The 21,655-nt window shown below is 58.0% G+C and overlaps 8 protein-coding genes across 8 annotated transcripts; 5 read left to right on the top strand and 3 right to left on the bottom strand.

Moving 5' to 3' along the window:
* Positions 1–621: 621 nt before the first annotated feature.
* Positions 622–2,361, bottom strand: BDZ90DRAFT_230957 (hypothetical protein). The gene is made up of 2 exons (XM_025505667.1): positions 832–2,361; positions 622–702 (listed from the first exon to the last, which is right to left on the bottom strand). Exon 1 carries the CDS (start codon positions 2,292–2,294, stop codon positions 930–932), a length of 1,365 nt encoding a protein of 454 aa, XP_025363570.1. The 5' UTR covers positions 2,295–2,361; the 3' UTR covers positions 622–702; positions 832–929.
* A 376-nt stretch (positions 2,362–2,737) lies between these two features.
* Positions 2,738–7,735, top strand: BDZ90DRAFT_217923 (hypothetical protein; the record flags this gene model as incomplete). Its single annotated transcript, XM_025504339.1, has 3 exons — positions 2,738–5,951; positions 6,018–6,770; positions 7,134–7,735. Coding segments are annotated over 3 exons (4,569 nt in total), but the record flags the coding sequence as incomplete, so codon positions are not given.
* On the bottom strand, positions 7,438–11,101 carry BDZ90DRAFT_237929 (Cse1-domain-containing protein). Its single transcript, XM_025507325.1, has 3 exons — positions 10,434–11,101; positions 9,827–10,362; positions 7,438–9,754 (listed from the first exon to the last, which is right to left on the bottom strand). Exons 1-3 carry the CDS (start codon positions 11,028–11,030, stop codon positions 7,822–7,824), a joined length of 3,066 nt encoding a protein of 1,021 aa, XP_025363568.1. The 5' UTR covers positions 11,031–11,101; the 3' UTR covers positions 7,438–7,821.
* A 1,862-nt stretch (positions 11,102–12,963) lies between these two features.
* On the top strand, positions 12,964–13,245 carry BDZ90DRAFT_212972 (PBD-domain-containing protein; the record flags this gene model as incomplete). Its single annotated transcript, XM_025504155.1, has 1 exon — positions 12,964–13,245. A coding segment is annotated over one exon (282 nt), but the record flags the coding sequence as incomplete, so codon positions are not given.
* Positions 13,246–13,509: 264 nt separating this feature from the next.
* On the top strand, positions 13,510–14,650 carry BDZ90DRAFT_218028 (Pkinase-domain-containing protein; the record flags this gene model as incomplete). The annotated part of the gene is made up of 2 exons (XM_025504349.1): positions 13,510–14,262; positions 14,351–14,650. 2 exons carry the CDS (start codon positions 13,510–13,512, stop codon positions 14,648–14,650), a joined length of 1,053 nt encoding a protein of 350 aa, XP_025363566.1.
* Positions 14,651–15,241: 591 nt separating this feature from the next.
* BDZ90DRAFT_270264 (Krr1-domain-containing protein) lies at positions 15,242–18,223 on the top strand (the record flags this gene model as incomplete). The annotated part of the gene is made up of 2 exons (XM_025508746.1): positions 15,242–17,558; positions 17,628–18,223. 2 exons carry the CDS (start codon positions 15,242–15,244, stop codon positions 17,804–17,806), a joined length of 2,496 nt encoding a protein of 831 aa, XP_025363565.1. The 3' UTR covers positions 17,807–18,223.
* Positions 17,878–19,654, bottom strand: BDZ90DRAFT_264126 (nicotinate phosphoribosyltransferase; the record flags this gene model as incomplete). Its single annotated transcript, XM_025508626.1, has 3 exons — positions 19,499–19,654; positions 18,313–19,427; positions 17,878–18,233 (listed from the first exon to the last, which is right to left on the bottom strand). The coding sequence occupies exons 1-3, from the start codon at positions 19,576–19,578 to the stop codon at positions 17,878–17,880; spliced, it is 1,551 nt and encodes a 516-aa protein (XP_025363564.1). The 5' UTR covers positions 19,579–19,654.
* An 81-nt stretch (positions 19,655–19,735) lies between these two features.
* Positions 19,736–21,484, top strand: BDZ90DRAFT_230952 (hypothetical protein). The gene is made up of 2 exons (XM_025505666.1): positions 19,736–20,742; positions 20,814–21,484. The coding sequence occupies exons 1-2, from the start codon at positions 19,798–19,800 to the stop codon at positions 21,357–21,359; spliced, it is 1,491 nt and encodes a 496-aa protein (XP_025363563.1). The 5' UTR covers positions 19,736–19,797; the 3' UTR covers positions 21,360–21,484.
* Positions 21,485–21,655: the final 171 nt, after the last annotated feature.

The raw sequence follows: 21,655 nt of genomic DNA, 5'->3' as shown, positions 1-21,655 counted from the left end.
AGCCAGACGGCGGAGGCTTGCAGCGGCAGTGTTGGACAACGGCTCGAGCTCGACACGAGGGGCTCAAGATCGCGGCCAATTTCAAGCAGAGGGCTCATTGTCGTCCCCTCTCGTCCCTGCCCGCCCTCCCTTGCTTGTCGAAGCTCCGCCTTGTTCACAGCTCGCGGCGGCTCGCGCAGACGACACGTCGTAGGTCGACAAGGATTCGACGTCGAGGGTCGAGACTGGCTGCGAGGGACAAAGGCGTGCAGCTCACGAAGAGGGGGCCCCTGCTCAACGACGACGATCGTCAAAGCAAGAGGCGCCGAGGCGGGATGCCAACCGTCAAAGCAGGCGGGACATCAATGTCGATAACGCCATCTCTCTTGGACGCCGTAGTGAGGATGTGGCCGCACATAGCACAAAGGATGCATGTAGCACGAAAAATGATTAGTGGCATCAACCGATAGAGGCAAGGGTAAGGGCCAATAAGTGCCGGAGGCGATTGGGTTAGGCCAAACTCAGAAGGCAAAAATGTACCATGAGCGAGCCAGTGGGCGAGCGAGAAAGACAGACAGGCTCAGGCAGAGGGGCAGTAACGCGGGCGGGCATATCGACGAGGGTATCATTAGATTTTTTTTTGGTGCTGTGCAAATGCAACGGGATTCTGCCCGCCGAGGCCTCGTATCGTCATCATCACCCTCCACTGGCAGCGTTATAGCCCTGTTCAAAGGAAGCGAGCAAGACGGGGGAAAGAGCGGACAGGGTCAGCGTGGCGCACGCCAAAGACGTCAACTCGCGCCGCCATGCCTTGCGTTGCATTGCGGTTGGGCCTTGGCTTACTACACGCACATCTCGCTCCTCTAGGAATTCGAGGTAGGCCAGACCGACCTGTATGCGCAGCGAGGCAAGGAGAATTTGAAGGTCAGATGAAACGATGAGGGCCACATCTAGTCGCCGTCGCCGTCGCCGTCGCCTGCACGCACCGCCATCCAAAAGGCTCGATCGATCCGCAGTGCCTTGACTGCTTCCTCTTGAAAGACAAATCTGCCCCTCGTGCGACCATCGAAGACCGATGACCATCCTGACCCTTCGTCCTCGTATCTCATTACCTCAACTGACGTCACAGGCTTCGCACCGTTGCTAGCGCTGTTAGATCCGTTGACTCCGCTTGCGGCCACAGCGGCCGCGACCTCGATCCATCGCACTGAGAAGCTCTTCGTCGTGTCAAAAGCCAATTGAGGACGTAGAGGCTCCGGCATTAAGCTCCATGCCCAACGTGCCCAACCCAGCCGTTGAGAGCCTTCCGAGATGCGACCTGGGGCGAGCGAGGAGGCGACGCTGCTCGTTGACGGAGGAGGCAGACGAGCAGCTCCGTCGAGGAGAAGGAAATAGCACTGGGCTGGCTTTGCAGAAGCGGTCGTGGAGGCGGGGGAGGGTGCCTGCGGGATGGTACATGCCTGCTGATTCGCGTCTTCTTCGCCCGCTTCTTCCTCTCGTACGCCCTCAAACGTTGGTATTGACTGTTTCCTGCGCATGTCCGGGCTGGCTGCTGGTGTCTTGTTCGAGGACCGCCGGCGAGCGTGAGAGTTGCCGCCAGCAGCACCAGGGTCGAGGGAAAGCTGCGGAGTCGATGAGACCGATGAAGTGCGAGCTGCGTGGCCTGGCGACCATTGGCTGCTTGACTGCCTAGAGCTACCAGAGACACTGCGTCGAGCGATGTTTGCGCTACTGCCACTCAGATCGACTGCTGTGAAGTCTTCAGCTGCTGCTTGATCTTGATCGTCCCGGTGACCGACGCCCATGTCCGCCTCCTCTGCTTTGCGTACATCGTCGATCCACGCCTTGCAATTAGGTAGTGCCGCCTCATTCACTCTTGTAGTGAGCGAAAAGGTCAAAGGCGTACTGGTTGGATCTTGCACGCCCATCGTGGTCGTGACAAAGTCAGGTCGAGCAGGACGAAGCGGGATGGATCCTCCAGGCGGGAGGAGCGGGGAGCGTATATGCTGGTACCATCCTCTAGTCGGGCGATGGATCGTCCAAGAAGCTTTGCCAGTCGCAGCATCTACGAGGCGGTCGACGATCTCATCGCGAGGTGTGAGGGTGCGTTGACGAAAGTAGAGGGGGCGAGGAGGATTCAGAGGCGTTGTACGACTGTGGCCCCCGCCTTCGTCGAGGGTGATCTGGAGGCGAAGGTCCCTGACTGCGTCCGTCTCTGTGCTGATGAGGTAGCTGCGCAATTGACCAGGAGGTGGCTTTGACCTTTGCGGGGGATATGATGTTGATGATGATGAGGCGTGGTCTGTCGCGGTCATGGTCTGCGTCGTGGAAACAATGCAAGCATACGGGGGAGGTCGAAGTGTTGGTTGGACTCCTGGCGCCCATCCGTCCGTCTGTCCTTCCGTCCGTCCGTCGTCGAGGGCGGAAGACAGACTGCAGACGCTGGACTTTGCAATCCCTCGAGCACGTCTCTGCTAATCTATTCATCCGACGTCTCGGTCCCCCAAGTCTCTCTCCCACTTTGGCTGCGGTCCCTCATGGTCCATTGATGATACATGCTGCTCTCGTACGGCGTCAAGGGTCGATACGATGCCATCAATACATTGGACCTCCTACCATATGGCGGCGATGCCAGGCCACCGTCGCATCTTCGTCGATGACTTATGATGACACGGCCAAAGCTTCCCAAGGTGAGTTGCTGCTGCGCAACCACGGATTATCATCATGATCGTCGTCATCATCAGCTCATCTTCGCCTGCTTGTAGCCCCTCGCAATCCACTTGGTGTCCAGCTTCTTTGCCCTTCATTCTCTCGACAGGTATTCCCTCCAGGAGCTGCGCGGACGCCGCCACTCCATCCACATGCGATTTCCCTCTCCCAGGCGCATTTGCACAATCATGGCCTCTCCCCTTCGCAAGCATCCATCCTCCCCTCTACAGACTTTCGCCTGCCGCCTCTTCAGGGCAAGGACCTCGGCGAGCACTTCTGGACCATTGGTCGAGACGCAGCTCAGCCCTGGCTTGGCTTGTCCGAAGAGCTAGCCTCAGCCAAACTCTTGCCGCCGCCCTCTTCGCAAGACGCAGAACATCAACTTGATGATGCAAGGCCCTCACCTTTGCAATGGATCGGCATGGACTCGCAGCTTCGCACCATGATGGAGCCGCGACACCCGCATTGGCTCAGAGTCTCTGGCTGGGTTAAGTACCCAGTGCTACGATCCAGCGATGGCAACGCGACGACACTGGGCGAAGGTCAGCCAGTCGACTATCCCGACGTCAATGATGCCGCCCTCGTCTTCGATGTCGAGACCATGGTTGCAGAAAGCCCCTTTCCAGTCATGGCCACAGCTGCCGGACCCAACGCCTGGTACGCATGGCTGAGCCCCTGGCTGATGGGCGAGTCAGATCGCAAAGATCACCTAATTCCCTTCGGCGACCCTGCTACGGGCACCTCACGCCTTCTCGTTGGCCACAATGTAGGCTACGACCGCGCTCGTATTCGCGAAGAGTACAGCCTCTCCCTCAGCAAGACCCGCTTCATGGATACCCAATCATTGCACATCGCCGTACGCGGCATCTCCTCGCCGCAGCGACCCGCTTGGATACAATATCGAAGAAACCGAGCAAAGAAACAGGCAGAGAAGCTGCTCTTGGATCAGGAGCTGCGTGATGAACAGAGGCAAGAGGTACTCAAGCTGCTAGGCGGGGAGAGACTCGAAGACGCTGAGATCGCGGAGCTTGTCTCGATGGGCCTCGATCTCGACGCCTTGACTGATCGCATCGCGCCGTCCCCCACGCCGAGCATTGATGAGGACGGCATGAGCGATGATGGCGACTCAGACCCTCGACATGGCTTGCAATGGCAAGACATCAGCTCGACGAATTCTCTTGCAGAAGTTGCCGCCCTTCACTGTGGCATCCACCTGCCAAAAGATCTGCGCAATCACTTCGTTGATGGCACGTCCCGTCAAGGCATCCTCGACGAGCTCGACACGCTCCTCTCCTATTGTGCTCGTGATGTCTCCGCCACGCACGCCGTCTTCGCCAAGGTCCTCCCAGCTTTCAGAGAGACTTGCCCTCATCCAGCCACCTTTGCTGGCGTGCTTGGCCTCGGCAGCCCCATCCTGCCCGTCGATGACGAATGGCTCGAGTACCAGCAACGATGCGACGTCAAATACGAGGATGCCCTCAAGGGAGTGCGTCAAGCTTTGATCTCGCTCGCCGAAGAGCTACGAGAGGAGCACAAGAGGCGTGCCGAAGCCGAGCCCGAGTGGTGGAAGGTGGACCCTTGGCTCTCCCAACTCGATTGGTCACCGAAAAAGCCCAAGAAGCCTAAGCCGGGCTGTGACGGAGAAGAGGTCGAGACTGTGCCGAAGTGGTACCGCGAGTACGTCCTCGGCGCACGCGCACCCTCGACGGCTCAGAAGATCACGCCATTCGTTCTCATGCTTTCGCTCCATGGCGAGCGTATCTCGCAGAGCGAAGAAGGGAAGTGGATGGCTGGCACGGAGCAGCTGAGCGCTATGCCGACCAGCAAAGGCTTTCTCTCGTCTGCTACCGGCAAGGAGGTGGTTTCGGACTTGGGCGAGGAGGGTCAAGCGGTTCTCGACGCCGTGCGCTCAAAGTCCAGCAAGGAGGACATCGCAGACAAGCTGCGACACGCAGCAGAGCTCGTCTACGCTCGCTCGCAAGAGGATGCGACCCTCGCACAACGCATGGATGGCCTAGACTGGTCCCCCGTCAGCCCGCCAGAAGAGATCGATCCTGATTCCTCTTCGGAGACGTGGCCCCGTTGGTACTGGGATCTGTACAAGTCAGCGACCGGCCAGCTGGAACTTACGATTCGCACCCGGATTGCCCCGCTCCTGCTCAAGGTATCTTGGCGGCAATGCCCTCTCTTCCATAGCAGAGAGCATGGCTGGATTTACATGCATCGCCCGCACGAGCAAGAAGCCTTCAGCACACGGCAGAAGCCGCTCATCTTCACCCACGAAGCGGATGAAGCGCTCAAGGCGGCGTCAGAGAACTTCAACTCGCCCAGTCTCTTCTACAAGGTCCCACACACGGCCGGCGAGGACTCGAATGTGGGCAGTCCCTTCAGCAAGAGCTTCATGGCCTTTTTCGAAGACGGAACCCTGCGCAGTGAGCACCCTGAAGAGCTAGGCAAACGCGCCGCACGCGATGCCCTCGATCTCAATGCACAGTGCAGCTACTGGATTGGCGTGCGAGATCGTGTGGCAAATCAGATGGTTGTGTGGGATGGCGAAGGCGGGTCGAAGATGGAATTCGGTCTAGGTGCCAGCGGTATGCGGCGTGGCGAGAAGGAGAAGACGCGGCGCAAAGGTCTCATCCTACCACAGGTAGTCACGATGGGCACGATCACCCGCCGAGCAATCGAGAAGACGTGGCTCACTGCCTCGAATGCGAAGAAGAACCGCGTGGGCTCCGAGCTCAAGTCGATGGTCAAGGCACCCCCAGGATGGGTCATCGTCGGCGCAGATGTGGACTCTGAAGAACTCTGGATCTGCTCAGTGATGGGTGATGCCCAATTTGGCGTGCACGGCGCCACTGCCATTGGCTGGATGACGTTGGAAGGCACCAAGTCAGCTGGTACGGACCTTCACAGCAAGACAGCAAGCATCCTCGGCACGAGCCGGAATCAAGCCAAGGTCTTCAACTACTCGCGCATCTACGGTGCGGGAATCAGACATGCAACGCAGCTGCTGCTCAAAGCCAACCCGGCGATGCCTGGTGAAGAGGCTACCCGACTGGCAAAGGAGCTGTACGCCTCGACAAAAGGAACAAACACGCATTCGCCCGAGTACTTCGGTCGTAAATTCTGGTTCGGCGGCACAGAGTCATTTGTGTTCAACAAGCTGGAAGATGTTGCGCTGAGCGAGCATCCTCGGACGCCTGCGCTCGACTGCGGGATCACTGCGGCCTTATCTCGCAAGTTCTTGCCCAAGTCGCAGGGTCATCGCGGGCGCAACGGCCAAACCAATGTCAATGGCAACGGTAATGGCAATGGCTCCGACCTAGGCGGTGGCGGCGGTGACTTCATGCCGTCCCGCATCAACTGGGTTGTTCAATCAAGCGGGGTAGACTACCTGCATCTCCTCATAACAAGCATGGACCACCTGTGTCGCATCTACGACATCTCCGCCCGCTTCATGCTCAGCGTGCACGACGAGGTGCGCTACCTCGCCCGTGAAGAGGACGCGCATCGCGCCGCATTGGCGCTCCAGATTGCAAATTTGTGGACGAGAGCCATGTTTGCTTTCAAGCTGGAGATGGAGGGGTTGCCCGAGGGGGTGGCGTGGTTCGCGCAGGTGGACTTGGATAAGGTGCTGAGAAAGGAGGTGGACGATCCGTGCGTGACACCCAGTCAGACGGAGCCGGTACCGACGGGCGAGGCACTCGATATTCATCAGATCCTGGCAAAGACGAATGGGGGATCCCTCCATCGTGATGGGAGGGCGATGGAGGAGGTGGCATCCAACAACGAGACGACGTCGAAGCCGCACCGAAGGGCGGTTCACCCTCCTTATCAGCCTTCGGATCAGAAGCACCGCAGTCTTGGCGACCGAGGTATCTTGTACTTGCAGGCGCAGGCGTCAGACGACATCCATGAGATTCGGGCTCTGGAGAGACGGGCCAAGGCACTTTCGCCTCCCGAACCTGCTTCGAGAACAAAGCGATGGGCCTCCGGGTCTGCGGGCAAGAGCGCACGCACGCCTCGCTCAGCCACTGGCCTACCGACGTCGCCTTCTGCGGCTGAGCGCCGTCGAGCTAGTGGCTCATCAGCCGCCTTCTCAACCCACAGCCCATCCAGCGCAGCTGCGCCGTACAGCATACCAGCCGCTAGCATCGACGACCTTATCGCCTCGATGCCACGCACCGTGCGCTCTCCATCGCCCTTCTACGCCACTCGAGAGGGGAAGTTCGAGGTGCTTTGGACCCTCTACCGTGGTCTCCTTCAGCAACTGCCTCTTAGGTTCGCGTCGACCGGGAATGCCGATATGGTCAGGCAGTGGCTTCGCATCCGCTTCAAGCGCGGCAAGTACGTCAAGCGATCCGTATTTGCAGCAAGAGCACTTGTGACAGAAGCTAGGGAGCTCCTTGCTCTGTGCCGCGAGGATGCCAATGATTCGCAAGAAGAGACGCCAAGTCGCGAGCAGTTTTCCCGCCTTCTTGTCCGCATCCGCAAGGAGCATTGCCAGCATTCAGCCCGCCTCAAGTCCCGCAGTCAGATGCGCAAGGTGCGCCCACCACCAGCAGCCTGTGCCCCTCGCGGACCTCGACCTCTCCCCTCCGGCTCACTCATCCCCCCGTCATACTACAACGTTCCCCTCCTGCGCTTCAAGCCGCGCCAGCCCATTCGCATCACCATGACGATCAAAGCCCGCCGGCTGAGACGCATTGCCCGGCAGGAGAGGTTGCGCGAGCTGAACGAGGAGGTGGGTATGTTGTTGGAGGAGGACAGGATCATGGCCCAATTACGGGCGAGCGGCCAGGGCGAGACACGGACCGATCCCCCGAAGATCTGGTTGGACGTCGTGAAGCAGCGACAACAGGTTATAAGCGAGGCGTGGAGGCGGGAAGAGGCCCGGTCGCGGATGGTCTTCAGCCCAGAGATGCTGATGATTGCGAAGGAGGCAAGGAGAGCTAGAGTTGAAAGAAACACGAGAAAGAAGAGAGAGCAGCGCGAGGGTGGAGAGGGGGAGGGAAAGGGTCACAAGCAGAAAGAGGGGGAATGAACAACGACTGGAGGCGGATATTCTATTGTCGTAGCAGCTACGCAGACGTTCCGAAATCATACTAACAGCATTGTCATTGCGCTTGTCTACGCGATATTCAGGCCCTTCTGCGCCAGCATCGCCTGCATTGCCTGACCCGCCTTCGGGTCCATACCCGCCAGCAAACCCTGCAATCTGCCCGGCTGCCTTTGACTCGCCTTGACGACCTGCTCAACAAGCCACTCCCCCACATCCTTCCCGGAGTCTGCTCCCATCACCTCCCTGACAGCAACGACGTCCCTCGCCTCCGTGCCTCTCGGTGCACTTGCTGCCAGCTTGGAGAAGCCAGCCTGGAAAGTGTTCTGCTCCTCCCATTCTTCCGCGTACACCTCGTCAGCCTCGGCTTGTTGGGCTTCAATGCTCTTAGCTGCGATGGACGAGTCACGGGAGAGGGTGACGAGGGCGCCCAGTAGCGGTGCCCAGACAGGGGCGAGGGCTTCGGAAGTAAGCATAGAGGGCGACTCGGTGAGGAGGCGACCGAGTCCGACGACCACGAGGGGCTTGCGTCGAGCGGTCGTCTTAGGCACCTCTGCCGCGATGATACCTTGCACGAGCTGAGTGAATAGGCCGGGCTGGACAGAGTCGAATGCTTGGAAGGTGGCTTCGGGGTAGGTATTGCCTTTGCGCCTGATGAGGGCGAGGGAGGCCACAAAGCCAACAAAACCGCGCACGAACTTGTCCGTGCGGGAGTTTTGCAGACGGGTGAGCATGAGGGTCATGACTGCTGACTTGAAGGGCTGCAATGCCGATTCGTCGACGGTCTCGAAGACGGTTTGCATCAGCTCAAAGCCGAATTCATCGTTGATCCTGCTCGCAATGAGCTGCTGGTAGATGCCCAATACGGGCGAGATCTGGTTGTTGGCCACCATGGCCGCTGACGCCTTGGTGAGGTAGGCCTGCATCAGGCGCACGAGAGCGGGCACATTGCCTCTTGACTGCCAGAGCGTCGGAGTGAGCAGTGACGGCAGCAAGCTCTGGTACGACGCTGGAAGCTGCCCATCCTGCGATTGGCGGGCTTCCAGCAGCTGTGAGAGGAGCTGGAAGACGAAAGGGACAAATTCGGCTACCTCCTGCTGAAGGATGGCTGTAAAGGGGGGAAAGAGCAGCTCCTCGAATCGCGCAATGCTTGCCGGGTCGGCCGCGAGTGCGTATCGCACAAGCGCAGCCACCGACTCGAAAGCGAATTGGGAGAAGCGTGGATTTGAAGGATTCTTGGCGATGATGCTGATGATCTTGGCGAGGTGGTCAAGGAGCACCGAGTGGACCTTGCTTGCTACCTGCTCACGTCCTGTGGTCAAGACGCGCATGACTCCTTTCATGTAAAATTCGTTCTCTGCGACCTTCTCTGGCGTCTCGCCAGCCTCGATCTTCCCGAAGAGGGCGAGGAGCGTGGGCTCAGCGAAGGTTTGGACATCTTCCGGTGTGAACAGCATAGAGTTGTTCGGGCCGCGGATGACGAGGATGCTTTCGACAGCGATGGAGGCGTAGGTCGCGATACCAACATTGTCGCTCTGCAGGTGGTGGACGAGGAGAGGGAGGACGCTGAGGAGCTGCTCTTTTGTGAGCTGATTCCTGAAAGTGTGTAGGTAACGGATAGCATCAACCTTGAGGATAGGATTGACGCTGCCCTCTGATGCTTGCAGATCGGCAAAAATGTGATTGGAGAAGAAGTCGACCACGTCAACGAGGCTGTTCGTAGATGCCTGCGAGACGCCGTGTCGGCCAGTGGAGCCCTTGGCCGCAACGCCCGTCATGAGCCAGATGGCTGCGTCCTTTTTGCGCCACTCGGTCGGGGGGTTGGCGGTGTACTGTTCAAGATACGTCTGAATGTATCTTGAGATGATGCCGGTGATCTCTTGCGTGAAGTGCTCGAGGAGAGAGCGCAGGAACGCTAGTGATGAGAGGCGTGGAGTGTCCGTCTCTGTGCTTCCCTCAACCTCGCGCTTGACCCATGCAAGCGGCTCGTCCTCGAACATTTCCCTGCAAGAGCGAGGAAGGAGCTTGGTCAGTAGATGGCTTCGAGGCATCTGCTATTCTCGCCTTCGTACTCACTCTTCGCTCTCCTTCATGCCAACATTGGGCAGGATGACGCGCTGCACCAGGGACTCCATCACACCAGCTCCTCCCTCTGCTGATGAGAAGAGGTGCCGAAGTGATGGCTGTCGTACAATGACGCTCAAAAAGCTGAGCGCTTTTGACAGCAAGCCATCGTACTTTCCACCCGTCTTGCCCTCTAGCTTGCCCAGCATCTCCCACACCGCCTGGACGAAGCCCGCCACCTGCGGCTCCCACGCGTCGAGATAGCGCTGTGCATACAGCTCGGCGGCCTCGCAGACTGCTGCGCGAACTTTGGTAAGCTCGTCTGGCTTGTCGTCATCGTCATTGGGTGGGAGGCGCGACGATTCTGGTGTATATGACAGCCAGTGGAGGAGAAGCTCGGAGATGGGAGCGATGTTGTCTTCAAAGAGAGGCGGCAAGTCCTGGCATGAGAGGTCGTAGAAGAGGAGTATGTAGGTATGCAGGATGCTGAGCAGAGGCGCAAATTGTGAAGCAGGTGTCGATGGGTCGAGCAGAGCTTGATGAGTGGCCTGCATATACGATGTTTTAAAAGTTAGCCTGCCCATCGTCATTAGAGTTGTCAGCTCTCCGAATTGCTCACCTGTATGCCAGTCCACCAAAGGGGCGCGAACTTGCCCAGGACAAAATTGATTTCCTCGTAGAGCTTGTCGCTCCTGAACTGGCCTCTCCAGCTCTTTGTCACCTCATGCAGCGTTGAGAAGCAAGCCTGGACGACGCCGAGGTCTGCGTTCGGCGAAGCTACATTGCTGATGATATCGTCCAAGAGGCCAGTCCAGAGGCGTGGAAAGTCATGTGATGCTACAAGGGAAAGCGATGTGTTGAGCTGTAGTCGCAGCGGGAGCGGCGCAGGGCTGTTGAGGTGAGAGAGCGACAGTAGGAGGGGAAGAAGATTCTCTCGCAGCGCAGCCTTGGCTCCTTCGTCTACAACTGGCAGCCCTGCGTCGTGCGCATCATCGGCATCCCATCTTGAGCGAATGATGTTCTTGAGATGGATCGCTGCTGCCAATCGAATGGGAATGGGTGATTCTGCAGCCGCAATGATCTGGAGCAACGTCGAAATGTGAGAAGGGTTCGACGTTGATAGGCTCGTAAGCTGCTGCTCAGCTCCAGCTCGATTCGTCGGATTGGTGTCAAGCGTCTTCTCCAGTAGAGACGAGAGCTGACCGATGTCTGTCATGGCGAGGAGAAGGGCGTGCAAAAAGCAGCAGCAGCAGCAGCAGCGAGAAAGAGTTGGCTAGGAAGAAGAGGAAAGCGAAATGTTGGTCAACGCCCTCCGTCGCCTCCACGCCCGAGTGTTGTTCTCTCGATGAGGCAGTCTCGGCCGAGGTGAGGAAGCTGACGTCCAATCTCGCCCTTCCGCCACGGTCCCAACGATCAAGAGGGCCTCATCAAAGGGCCAGGGGCTTGCGTTCCCGATGACAACGGCGTATGATGGGTAGCAAGAACATGCAGTGGCGCTTACGGCTCGGCATTGCTTTGCATCACCACGACGAAGCGTACCCCGAGGCGAGGTGGCCTGCCCTCGAGGCAAGGATAAGTGGACAATCACATCCGCAGGGTCGACCGAATAACATATGGGGACCCCTGCAATCTTGATTGGGTGTGGCGTGGTGTGGTGTGACCCTGCCTACCCACCATCTGTTGAGACTATCGCTCTCAGCATCACCTACCCCTTCGACTACTCCCTTTGCCCTCGCTGGTGCTTGTCTGCTCTCTCCTGCATCCGGCCCCCCTTAGACTAAGACGGTCTGTCTGTCCAGCGCCGCCAGTCCGCCCTCTGGTCTCAGTGTGACTGGCTGCCTCCGCCGAGACGAGGGATCGACGACGGCCTGGCATCAAACGCATTTTGCCTCTTCGCATCCACTCGTCCATCTCCCCTCCTGGCTGCGAGCCCAACGAAAAGCTAGACGGCAAGTAGAGTTGCAATCAACGACACGACAACGAAGCCGACGACGACGAGGATCACGGCGCTTTCTACCCTCGCCCTCTGGTCATCGCTCGCATCGACAACGGCCGCTCCTCCAAAGAGAGATCACTTCATTGCCGCTTCGTCGGCTGCCGCCTCGTCTTCCTCTCCCTCGTGCTGGGTGCTGCTGCCATATCTGCACTGCATTGCTTCCACACCAACTCCACACCACACCACCACCCTCTTGACCAACTTGTCCGTGTCTTGACGTCACTCTACAATGTCAGGGCAACCGCATCAACCGCTGCATTCGCCTCGCGAGGCCGACGACGGATACCAGCAGCCACTGGGCGCATCCACTTCTCAGCTGCCAAAGAGCGACTCTAGAGATCAGCTGCTGGAACTCTACTCGCCCATCGCCAACTTCACCGACGACGCAGCAGCAATGCCGTCCGACCAGGTCAGCGGTGTGACCGGTTCCACAGGCTACGCTACCAATGGAAATGTACCCCTCAATGGCGGCGCATCGTCGGGACCATCCTCATCTACTTCCGGCCACGATCTCGTCCCTCAGCGCAGCGCACCTCGACCGCCTGGATCATCGAACATCAATACCAGTACTTCGGCCTTCGTTCGTCCCTCCGAGTCATTCGCCGTAAAGCCAGCCGCTCAACGTTCCTCGTACATCGCTGGTTCGTATCGCAACTATGCTAATCCTTCATCGTCCGGCTTACCTGCCAAGTCAACTGGCCAGAACTCCTTACCATTTACTCCCGAGGCCGGCTATACCACGGTGACACCATCTCATCCTGCCCCTCCCGAACCACAGCGTTCGATGACGGCCGATGCCGATCGCCATCATGCAGCTCCTGGCGTACGACTGGGCGCGCCTCCAATGACCGGCCCATCAATGTCGACCTCGAATATTCCTCTCGCAGGCTCATTGCAGACAATGTCTCTTGGTAACTCGGCACACGGCGGTGACAGCTCTTCACCAAGCTCACCGAAAATTGGCTCCAATCACCACAGCCCGTCAATGGGAGCGCAGGCGCACTTTGCTAGTGGGGGCGGCGGCGGCGGCGGTGGTAGCGGGTCAGGGGGAGGCGGCCCTTCATCGTCTGCATCATCTGCTCGTTCCAGAGATTTTGGCGCAGGAGGGGGCCGCAACACTTTCAAGAGCGTCTTTGGCGGCTTCGTCAACAGCATGAGCGACGTCTTCTCTCAGCCACAGAAGAAGATTGAGATCTCGACGCCGTACGACCCCGTTCATCTCACCCACGTCGGCTTCAACTCGGACACGGGCGAGTTCACTGGCCTGCCTCGCGAGTGGCAGCAGCTCCTGCAGGACTCGGGCATCTCCAAGCAAGATCAGGAAGCAAATCCACAGGCGGTCATGGACATTGTTGCCTTCTACCAAGATGCTACTCAGCACGTCGGCGATGAGGATGCCGTCTGGAAGAAGTTTGGTGACGCAAAGCAGGGAAAGGTCAACCCTGCCAATGTTGAGAGCGCTCCTGGCGTAGCAGGCACACTACCTGCGCGGGGACAGTACGAGAAGCCAAGAGCAGCGCCAGTTCCGCCAGCGGGATCAAGAAGACCCTCTGAGGCAGCAATGACAGCTGGTCCATCTCGCCCAGCCCCAGCTCCCCCCTCCAAGGGTCCATCACCTGCCGAGAAGCTCGTGCGAAGGCTCTCGCAGCAGAAGACCTCACCTCAGACGGCAGCGACAGCAGCGGCAACCAAGGGCACTATGCAGCCACCACCGCGGCAAGCTCCTGCTCCACCTACTGCCGCGTCGTCGTCATCCCAGCTTTCAGGCTCAACCAAGGTCTCCAAGAGCAGCGGCGGAGCGGCAAGTAGCTCCAGTGGGCCAGGTGCCGCGCCTCGCAGGCGAGAAACCAAGAAGAGCACAATGAAGGACTCGGAGGTGATAGCTCGCCTTCAAGCCATCTGTACCGATGCCGACCCCACAAAGCTGTACCGCTCCCTTGTCAAGATCGGGCAAGGGGCCTCTGGCGGCGTTTACACGGCCTATCAAGTCGGCACAAATGTGAGCGTGGCGATCAAGCAGATGAACCTCGAGCAGCAGCCCAAGAAGGACCTCATTATCAACGAAATTCTCGTCATGAAAGAGTCGCGACATCGCAACATTGTCAACTTCATCGACTCGTTCCTCTTCAAGGGGGACCTCTGGGTCGTCATGGAGTACATGGAGGGCGGGTCCCTCACCGACGTCGTTACTTGCAACATCATGACTGAAGGCCAGATTGCAGCCGTTAGCCGTGAGGTGTTGGAGGGGCTCAAGCATTTGCACGAGCATGCCGTCATCCATCGCGACATCAAGTCGGACAATATTCTCCTGAGCATGGAGGGAGATATCAAGTTGACGGACTTTGGTTTCTGTGCGCAGATTGGTGAGGCGCATGCGAAGAGGACCACGATGGTAGGGACGCCGTACTGGATGGCTCCGGAAGTCGTCACGCGCAAGGAGTATGGACCGAAGGTGAGGCGTGCTACCACGGGAGACGAGAGGCGAGATTGACTGCGAGACCACTGACATTCACTCCCCCCTCGTCCTTGCGCACCCACAGGTGGACATCTGGTCTCTCGGCATTATGTGCATTGAAATGGTGGAAGGCGAACCTCCCTACCTCAACGAGAACCCGCTCCGTGCCCTCTACCTCATTGCAACACACGGTACGCCGAAGATCAACAATCCCGAGAATCTCACCCCAGGCTTCCTCGACTTCCTCCACTCGAGCTTGGAAGTCGATGCCGAGAAGAGGCCTGATGCAGCGGGTATGCTCAGGCATCCCTTCTTGGCGAAATGTGCGGATCTGAGGACATTGGCTCCGCTCATCAAGGCGGCAAGAGATCAGAACAAGAAGTAGACGCGATTGCTGCGGAGATCCATCGTCACAGCGGCATCATTCGACATCTTTGGTCGCCTCTCATCCTCCGCTACTTGCTGCTTCTTGCTAGCGCCGTGTGCACCTGCGCGGTGCTCTAACGCCTCATCTTCCACCTTCTTTTTTCCTGTCTCATCTGTCAAGTCATCTCTCGAACACTTAAGTGCTACTACCTTGTCTCATCTCACCCGCGTCATCTACGCATCGTTGTTCTCCGCGTACCGGCCACTCCGTTGGGCCTACTCTGTCCCTCTCTCTCCCCTTGCTTTTACTCTTTCGCGACAAATCATTTGATGCCCTTCCAGCTCGCACTACTTTCGCTGTTTCTCGAGCGGCTGCCATGTACGGCGTCCACGTCTTTCAGTATTGAATCGACAAGTGAACCTGACTGAACTGAGACAAAGCGGTGATGAGACGGAGAGTTGCACAAGGAAAGACGTGGCCACGTGGCCCGGAACAGGGCGTCTCTGAGCGCTCGACCGAGAATTTTGGTCTACGAAGGAAAGGGAGCGGAAGTGCAGCTTTGCTCCTTCTTTGCACCTATCCTCACGCCACTCCCTCAGCATCACCATCATGGACCTATTCGGCGGCAGTCCTGAGCCAGAAGCCTCAGGAAGTGGTACTCTGAACATCAATGAAGGCTACGCCTCTCGTTTCCAGCATAACCATGAGCGAGCCGAACTGCATCGCCTTCAAGAGAAGTACGGGGCTGCCGCCGCCGATATCCTTGCTGGCAATCGAGTCGCGAGGGACGATGATGATGATGAAGACGAAGACGACTCGAGCGATAATGAGACGGAAGACGAAGAAGGTGAGCAAGTCACAGCAGAGGTGGACGCTGCCATCTTGCGTACACTGGCCAAGATCCGCAGCGGAGATGCTTCCATCTACGATTCAGAGAAGCGCGTCTTCGATGAGGAGAAGGCCCTCGCCGCTGCTTCGGCGTTGCTCCCCAAAGCTACGCGTGAGAAGGTGGGAAAGAAGGTGACGCTGGCCGACTACCAGAGGGAAAGGATGAGGGACCTGATGAAGACGGCAGAGGACCCCGCAGCCGCTTTGGCGGAAGCGACGACCTCAAGAACGAGGCAGGACGAGATGGATGACGAGGATCAAGAGGGCCAACAACCTCTGTCCCACGTACAGGAGCAGGAGGCCCTGCGGAAGCAGGTCACGCAGGCTTTCCATACGATTGGAGATGACGAGGAGAGCGAGGCGGCAGATGGTTTTTTCACCCGTCGGGACGAGGATAATGAGGAAGATCCAGAGGCCTACAGAAAATACCTGCTCGCCAATCTGGGATCCAAGAAGGCGCAACAGGCTGTTCGAGAGGCGTTGCGATACGAGGCCGCGGGATCTTCACCAGCAGCGGGCCCATCTTCTAGCGCCGCCGAGCAAGAGACAGAGCCGAGCACAGCAGCCGCAGATACAAGCATCAAGAAGGAGAAGAAGCAACGCAAATCAGCCAAGAGTGAGGCGCAGTCCAACGAGGACTTTCTCATGAATTACATACTCAACCGCGGATGGATGGACAAGCCGCACGCAGCGCCAAAGCTCACGCGTCGTCCAGCGCGACCGCAAGAGAGCGAGGATGAAAATGGTCAACCGTCCACCGCTGCCAAAGCCACAGTCAACGGAGATGCACCACGTGACTGGGATGCCGAAGCGGCTCAGCTTCTGTCCGACGACGATGAAGAAGATGACTTCGACAATCGAGCCGAAGCCTTCGAGCAAGCCTTCAATTTCCGCTACGAGGCTCTAGAAGCCGGCGCTGCCCCCGCTCAAGTCACCTCATACGCCCGCGGCAAGGACGCTCAGCAGAATTCTGTTCGTCGAGTGGAGGACAAGCGCAAGAAGGAACGCGAGGAGCGCAAAGCTCGTAAAGAGGCTGAGAAGCTTGCGAAGCGCCAGGAGCTGGATAGGATGAGAGATCTGCAGCGCAAAGGTCTGAGGGAGAAGTTGAAGCAATTGAGAGAGGCGGCTGGGAGTCACAGGATTGATTTCGACCCCGACAAGTTGGAAGGCGACTTTGATCCTGAAGCGCATGACCGAATGATGGCGGTATTCGGGGATGCCTACTATGACGAGGAGGGAGATGACGGGGTGGACATGGGCGAGGGAGGCAAGCCAACTTGGGCGGACGATATTGATATCGACGACATCCTAGCGGATGAAGAGAAGGAGGAAGCAGAAGCTACAGCAAGTGGGAAGAAGACTAAAGGCAAGAAGAGTAAGAAGGGCGACCTCGACATGGATGCCGACTTCCTCGATGGTGCCGATGGCGAGGTGGACGATGAGGCTGCTGATGACGGGAAGCTTTCAAAGAAGGAGCGCAAGAAGCTCAAGAAAAAGGCCAAGCGAGCAGAGAAGACTGGCGCTACTACTACCGTCGACCCTATCGCCTCCTCCTCGACAGGCCCCGTCGAACCGCTTCCTCAGACTGACGCAGAGCGCAAAGCTGCGGCTGCCCGCCTCGTTGAACAGTACCGCGACCTAGACTACGAAGACGTGATCGGCGGCGACCTTCCTACGCGCTTCCACTACACCACCGTCCCTAAGACGAATTACGGCATGTCCGCCGTGGAAATCCTGCTTGCCGACGACAAGGACCTCAACGATGTCGTTGGCTTGAAGCAGATGCAGCCTTACAGAAGGGGTGCGGAGAGGATGGAGGGCAAGAGGTCGAAGGAGCTCAATCGCCGGCTCAAGGAGTTCAGGAGGAAGCTTGACAGAGGCGAGGAGGATGCTGGGGCTGCAGCACTCGAGGGTAGGGTGAGGGATAGCGGGTACAAGAAGAGGAAGGCGGATGGTGCAGACGGTGGGGAAAGACCGCCAGCAAAGAAGAGGATGGGCAAGAAGGAAAGGGCAAAGGCTGCCAAGGCAGCTGCTGAAGGTCAGTCTTCGGCAGAAGGCAGCCCACTGCCTGTCTCTACTCCTGCTGTGAACGGCAGCATTGCGTCAGCCGACGCTGTGGAGCAGAAAGCTGTCAAATTGGAGCAGCCGAATCGCAACGGCGAGGAGAATGAGGAAAGCAAGGAAGACAAGCGACGTCGCAAGGAAGAGAAGAAGGCGCGCAAGCAGGCCAAAGCCGAGGCAGAGGGAGCTGAGGCTCCTCAGGCCAAGAAGCAAAAGGTTGCTTGATGTAGCTTCCGCATTCCAGTCAAATGATATCATTCAGCTTCTCTCGCAATGACTGGGTGACGTCTCTCCTCTCAAGCATCCTCCACAGGTACTTTGTCATCCTCCTCGCCCTGCCTCCTCCCCACCTTGACAACAGTTTCCTCCTGACCAGTCACCCCCGCCGGCTGATCTCCATTCTCCATCGCCTCCTGCGTCAAGCCGAACCTCCTCTTGACCATCTCTATCTCGTGGGCATCCCCGGTGTTTTTGGTCAACTCGTCGCTGATCTTAACGGCCGCACGATCTTTGACAGTGGAGAGCTTGATGACGATGTTGAGGGGCTTGGACACTGGAAGGTCTGAGGAGGGCGGCGGACCATCCGGGTCTTGCAAGTCGTCTGGTGATGGGGTTGATTGGCGGAAGTCGTTGGTCAAGAAGGTGCCGATGCCTGGTGCGAAAGATGGAGAGTATCGTCATTAGCCAATCAACGCCTCTTTGTACTCTCATCCTCATTCATGCCTGCTCACCGAATCCAGCCCCGATGCCGATCTCCCTAGAATACTCCTGCAAATCAACGCATCGATCCACATCCAATCCGTCCGAGTAGATTACCACTTTGCTCCTTGGGTCGACCCCCAAGCCATTGTAGACATCCCTTGCCCTCCAGGCAAAGGCTTTACTGTCTCCACTATCCTGCCTCAGTCCTCTCCATCTCTTTGCAATCTCCTTCCCCTCGTTTGTGCTCAAAAGATCACCAAAGAAGACGCTGGTGGAGAATGTGTCGGTGAGGGCGATGGTGAGGTCGTGCGCGGGGGAGTTGGGAACGAAAGAGGGAGAGGAATAGACTTGATCCCAGTATTGCAGGGAGTTCAAGTTTGCGTGGTCGTACCCTTCTAGCGCGGCAATGGCCATCGTCCATTCATGAGCGACAGTGCCCATTGGTGTGAGGTCGTAGAGTTGGGCGAAGTGAACATTGCTGGTACCCAAGAGCTTGCCTAGTGCGCCGGCAGTGCTGGGCTGAGAGGGAGCAGAGAAGCCTTCATTGGCGATTGAGGAAGATGACGAGGCGGCATGTGCAGCAGCGCTCTCCTCCTGCGCCTGCCCGGCCATTAGTCCCTCGATGCAGTACTTGTGCGAGTCGTACGACCTCCTTCTGCGTGAGCCAAATTCAGAGAATCTGATGCCTGCCTTGACGAGTCGCCTTGCCTTTTCCTTTGCTAGCGTTCTCTGCCCCTCCATCTTCCAATCGGTATCGACGATGCGGAAGTACATCTCGGAAACGATGCTCATGAGGGGCACCTCGTAGAGGATGACCTCCGACCATTTCCCCTGTACGGAGAGTTCTATGTCGCCCCTGCCCTCGTCGTCGCTGTCGGGAACGAAGCGCAACTCGACCTGCTCCTTTGGCCTGAATCTGAATTGCGCCAAGTGGGATAGATACTCCTCTCGAAAGTAGGGGCACCTGGTTGCGAGCCAGTTGCGTTCCTCGTCGCTGAGGGCCAGCTGCGACAGCCCGTCAATGCAGCGTTGAATCTGCTCGACACATCGGCGCGTAAATTTCATGTTCTTTGAACGGTTTGTGAAGCGATAGGAGACTGGTGGGTCTTCGAGGGTCGAAAGAAGGATGGCTTGTTGCATCGTGCTGATCAGGAAGGGGGGGAAGAGAGTTGAGTAAATGCAGAGTTGAGCGGGCTGAAGGCGATAAACACGCACAACTTGTAGAGATCCGAGTCCAGTATGCTGCGCACAGGCCTAATGTTGTGCCCACCCGAGGCCATTTTTGAGCTTGCCATGCTTGCTTGCCTCGTTGATGTTGGGCAGGATCCAAGGCTGAGTTGCGAAGTAGTCAAGGCGGCTTGATTGGAATGACTCCACTCGAGGCGCGCTTCCGTGTCCGCTGCTCGACTCGAGATTTTGGATGTGAGAGAGAGCGAAAAGGACAAGGCGCATCTCGTTCCCCTCGACGCCAATCCATCGTATCCGTCAGCCATCGTCTCAGCATATCACCGTCAATGCCCCCTCGAGGAAGACATCGTCGCCCGCCACCGGGGCCTAAGCCTGCTGGAGGAGCAGGAGGCAATGATATCACGGGAAAGCGGGCGAGTCAGGCCAAGAATCAGAGATACGCTAGGCCGCTACCCGTCGATGTCGTCACACCCATTCACGGCAAGCAAAAGGCAAAGCAGCCTACCAGTTGGGCTCAGTGGTTTGCTGCATGGCTGCCAGGTCTCACCTCCGACGCTGCCACAAGTAGTGCCCACGTCAAAGACGAGCAAGATGACCTCCTCGTCGGCTACCTCGACCCGACGACACTTTCAGTCTGGGTGCAGGTGACACCACCACACCTCCTGAAAGCAGGCCCTGCGTCCCTCGAATCTCAAGCACGCATCGCTTCTCAAACTCGTGCGGCACGCATACTTTGGGATGCTGGCTTCTTCGGGAAAGGCTCGCTGAGTCGCTCTGAGCCCACTTGGCGGGCTCGTAAGATCAATGAGGAGCGGGTCAAGCTGCAAAGGGAGAGGGGCATGAAGGCATATACGCCCGAGGAGTTGATCGCAGCCAGGAGAAAAGAGAGACTGCATGCCAAAATTGAGAGGGCTAGGCTGGCCGTCAAGGCTGGGCAGCAGTTGCCGGACGGCATCGTTGCTTTGGGTGGTACGCTGTCTGTGGAAGAGGAAAAGATCCTCGCGGCGAAAGCAGAGAAGGAGATGCAAGAAGAGGGGGACGACGGCAAAGAAGTCGAGGAAGAGTACGGCAAGCACATCCCTGGATTGATCTATCTGGGCCCGAAGAAGGATGATGAGGTGCAGAGGGATCTGACGCCGCAAGAGAAGAAGCGCCTTGAAGAGGAGGAGGCAAATATTGAGGTTGAAGATATGGAGTACCTACACCTCAGCCCCTATGAGGTCTTCTTCCTTGCTGGAATGCTGGGCGTACTTGATGTACGAACTCAACAGGTGAGAAGGCGCGCGACAGAGATCGATTCATCACGGCGAGTGCTGACATTGCCTCCTTCTCTCCTCGCCAGGACGACTCGATCTCCCTCTCCTCCCTCTACCTGCAGCTACTTGCCTCTCACCTGCCTCTACCCATCCGTACCCTCAACCCTTCCTCAACCCTCGCCCGGCCGGACAATCCTTACCTCCTCTCCTACATCGTCTACCACCACTACCGTTCGCTCGGCTGGTCGGTCAAATCCGGCATCAAATTCTGCGCTGACTTCCTCCTCTACAAGCGTGGGCCCGTCTTCGGCCACGCAGAGTTCGCAGTCGTCGTCGTCCCTGTGTACGAGGATAAAGAGGACGAAGCGTCCAGTCCCTTCCCTAGACACCCGGCCGGAGGGGATCGAGATTGGGTGTGGTTCTCGACTATGAATCGCGTCCAGACCCAAGTGCTCAAGACGCTCGTCTTGGCGCATGTTACGATTCCATCCGTCAAGAGACTCGAGAAGGAAGGGATGGGAGAGGCTCTGTGCACGCCCGAAGGGTTGGTTCAGGGGTTGAAGGACGGGAAGCTGCACAGCGTCACGGAAGTTTCATTGAGACGGTGGGTTCCGGCGAGGATGAGGGGGTGACGGGAGATGGGCGAGGGCGCCATGACTGGAGACACCGAATGTTGGGAAGCTTCATCATTGTATCATGATAGAACATTGCATCAGAACGCCCTCTGCCTCGTTGTAATCGGGCACCTCTTCGTCTAGCGTGGGCGTTCTGCTGGGACGGGCCTTGATTTCGCCTCGCCTTGGCTGTGCTGAACCCGCCTCAACTGAGGCCAGGCCAAGGCTGTGCTCGCGACGTCCGTGCGGGCGCGGAAGAGCTGCAGCAGCATCTCAGCCTCTCAGATGCAAATCGTGACGCCGCGGACCCTGCT

The sequence above is a fragment of the Jaminaea rosea genome (assembly GCF_003144245.1).
Source record: "Jaminaea rosea strain MCA 5214 unplaced genomic scaffold BDZ90scaffold_3, whole genome shotgun sequence".
In the NCBI taxonomy this organism is placed as follows: Eukaryota; Fungi; Basidiomycota; class Exobasidiomycetes; order Microstromatales; genus Jaminaea; species Jaminaea rosea.
Note: the sequence above shows the minus strand (reverse complement) of the source record. Positions and strands in the feature narration are given on the sequence as shown.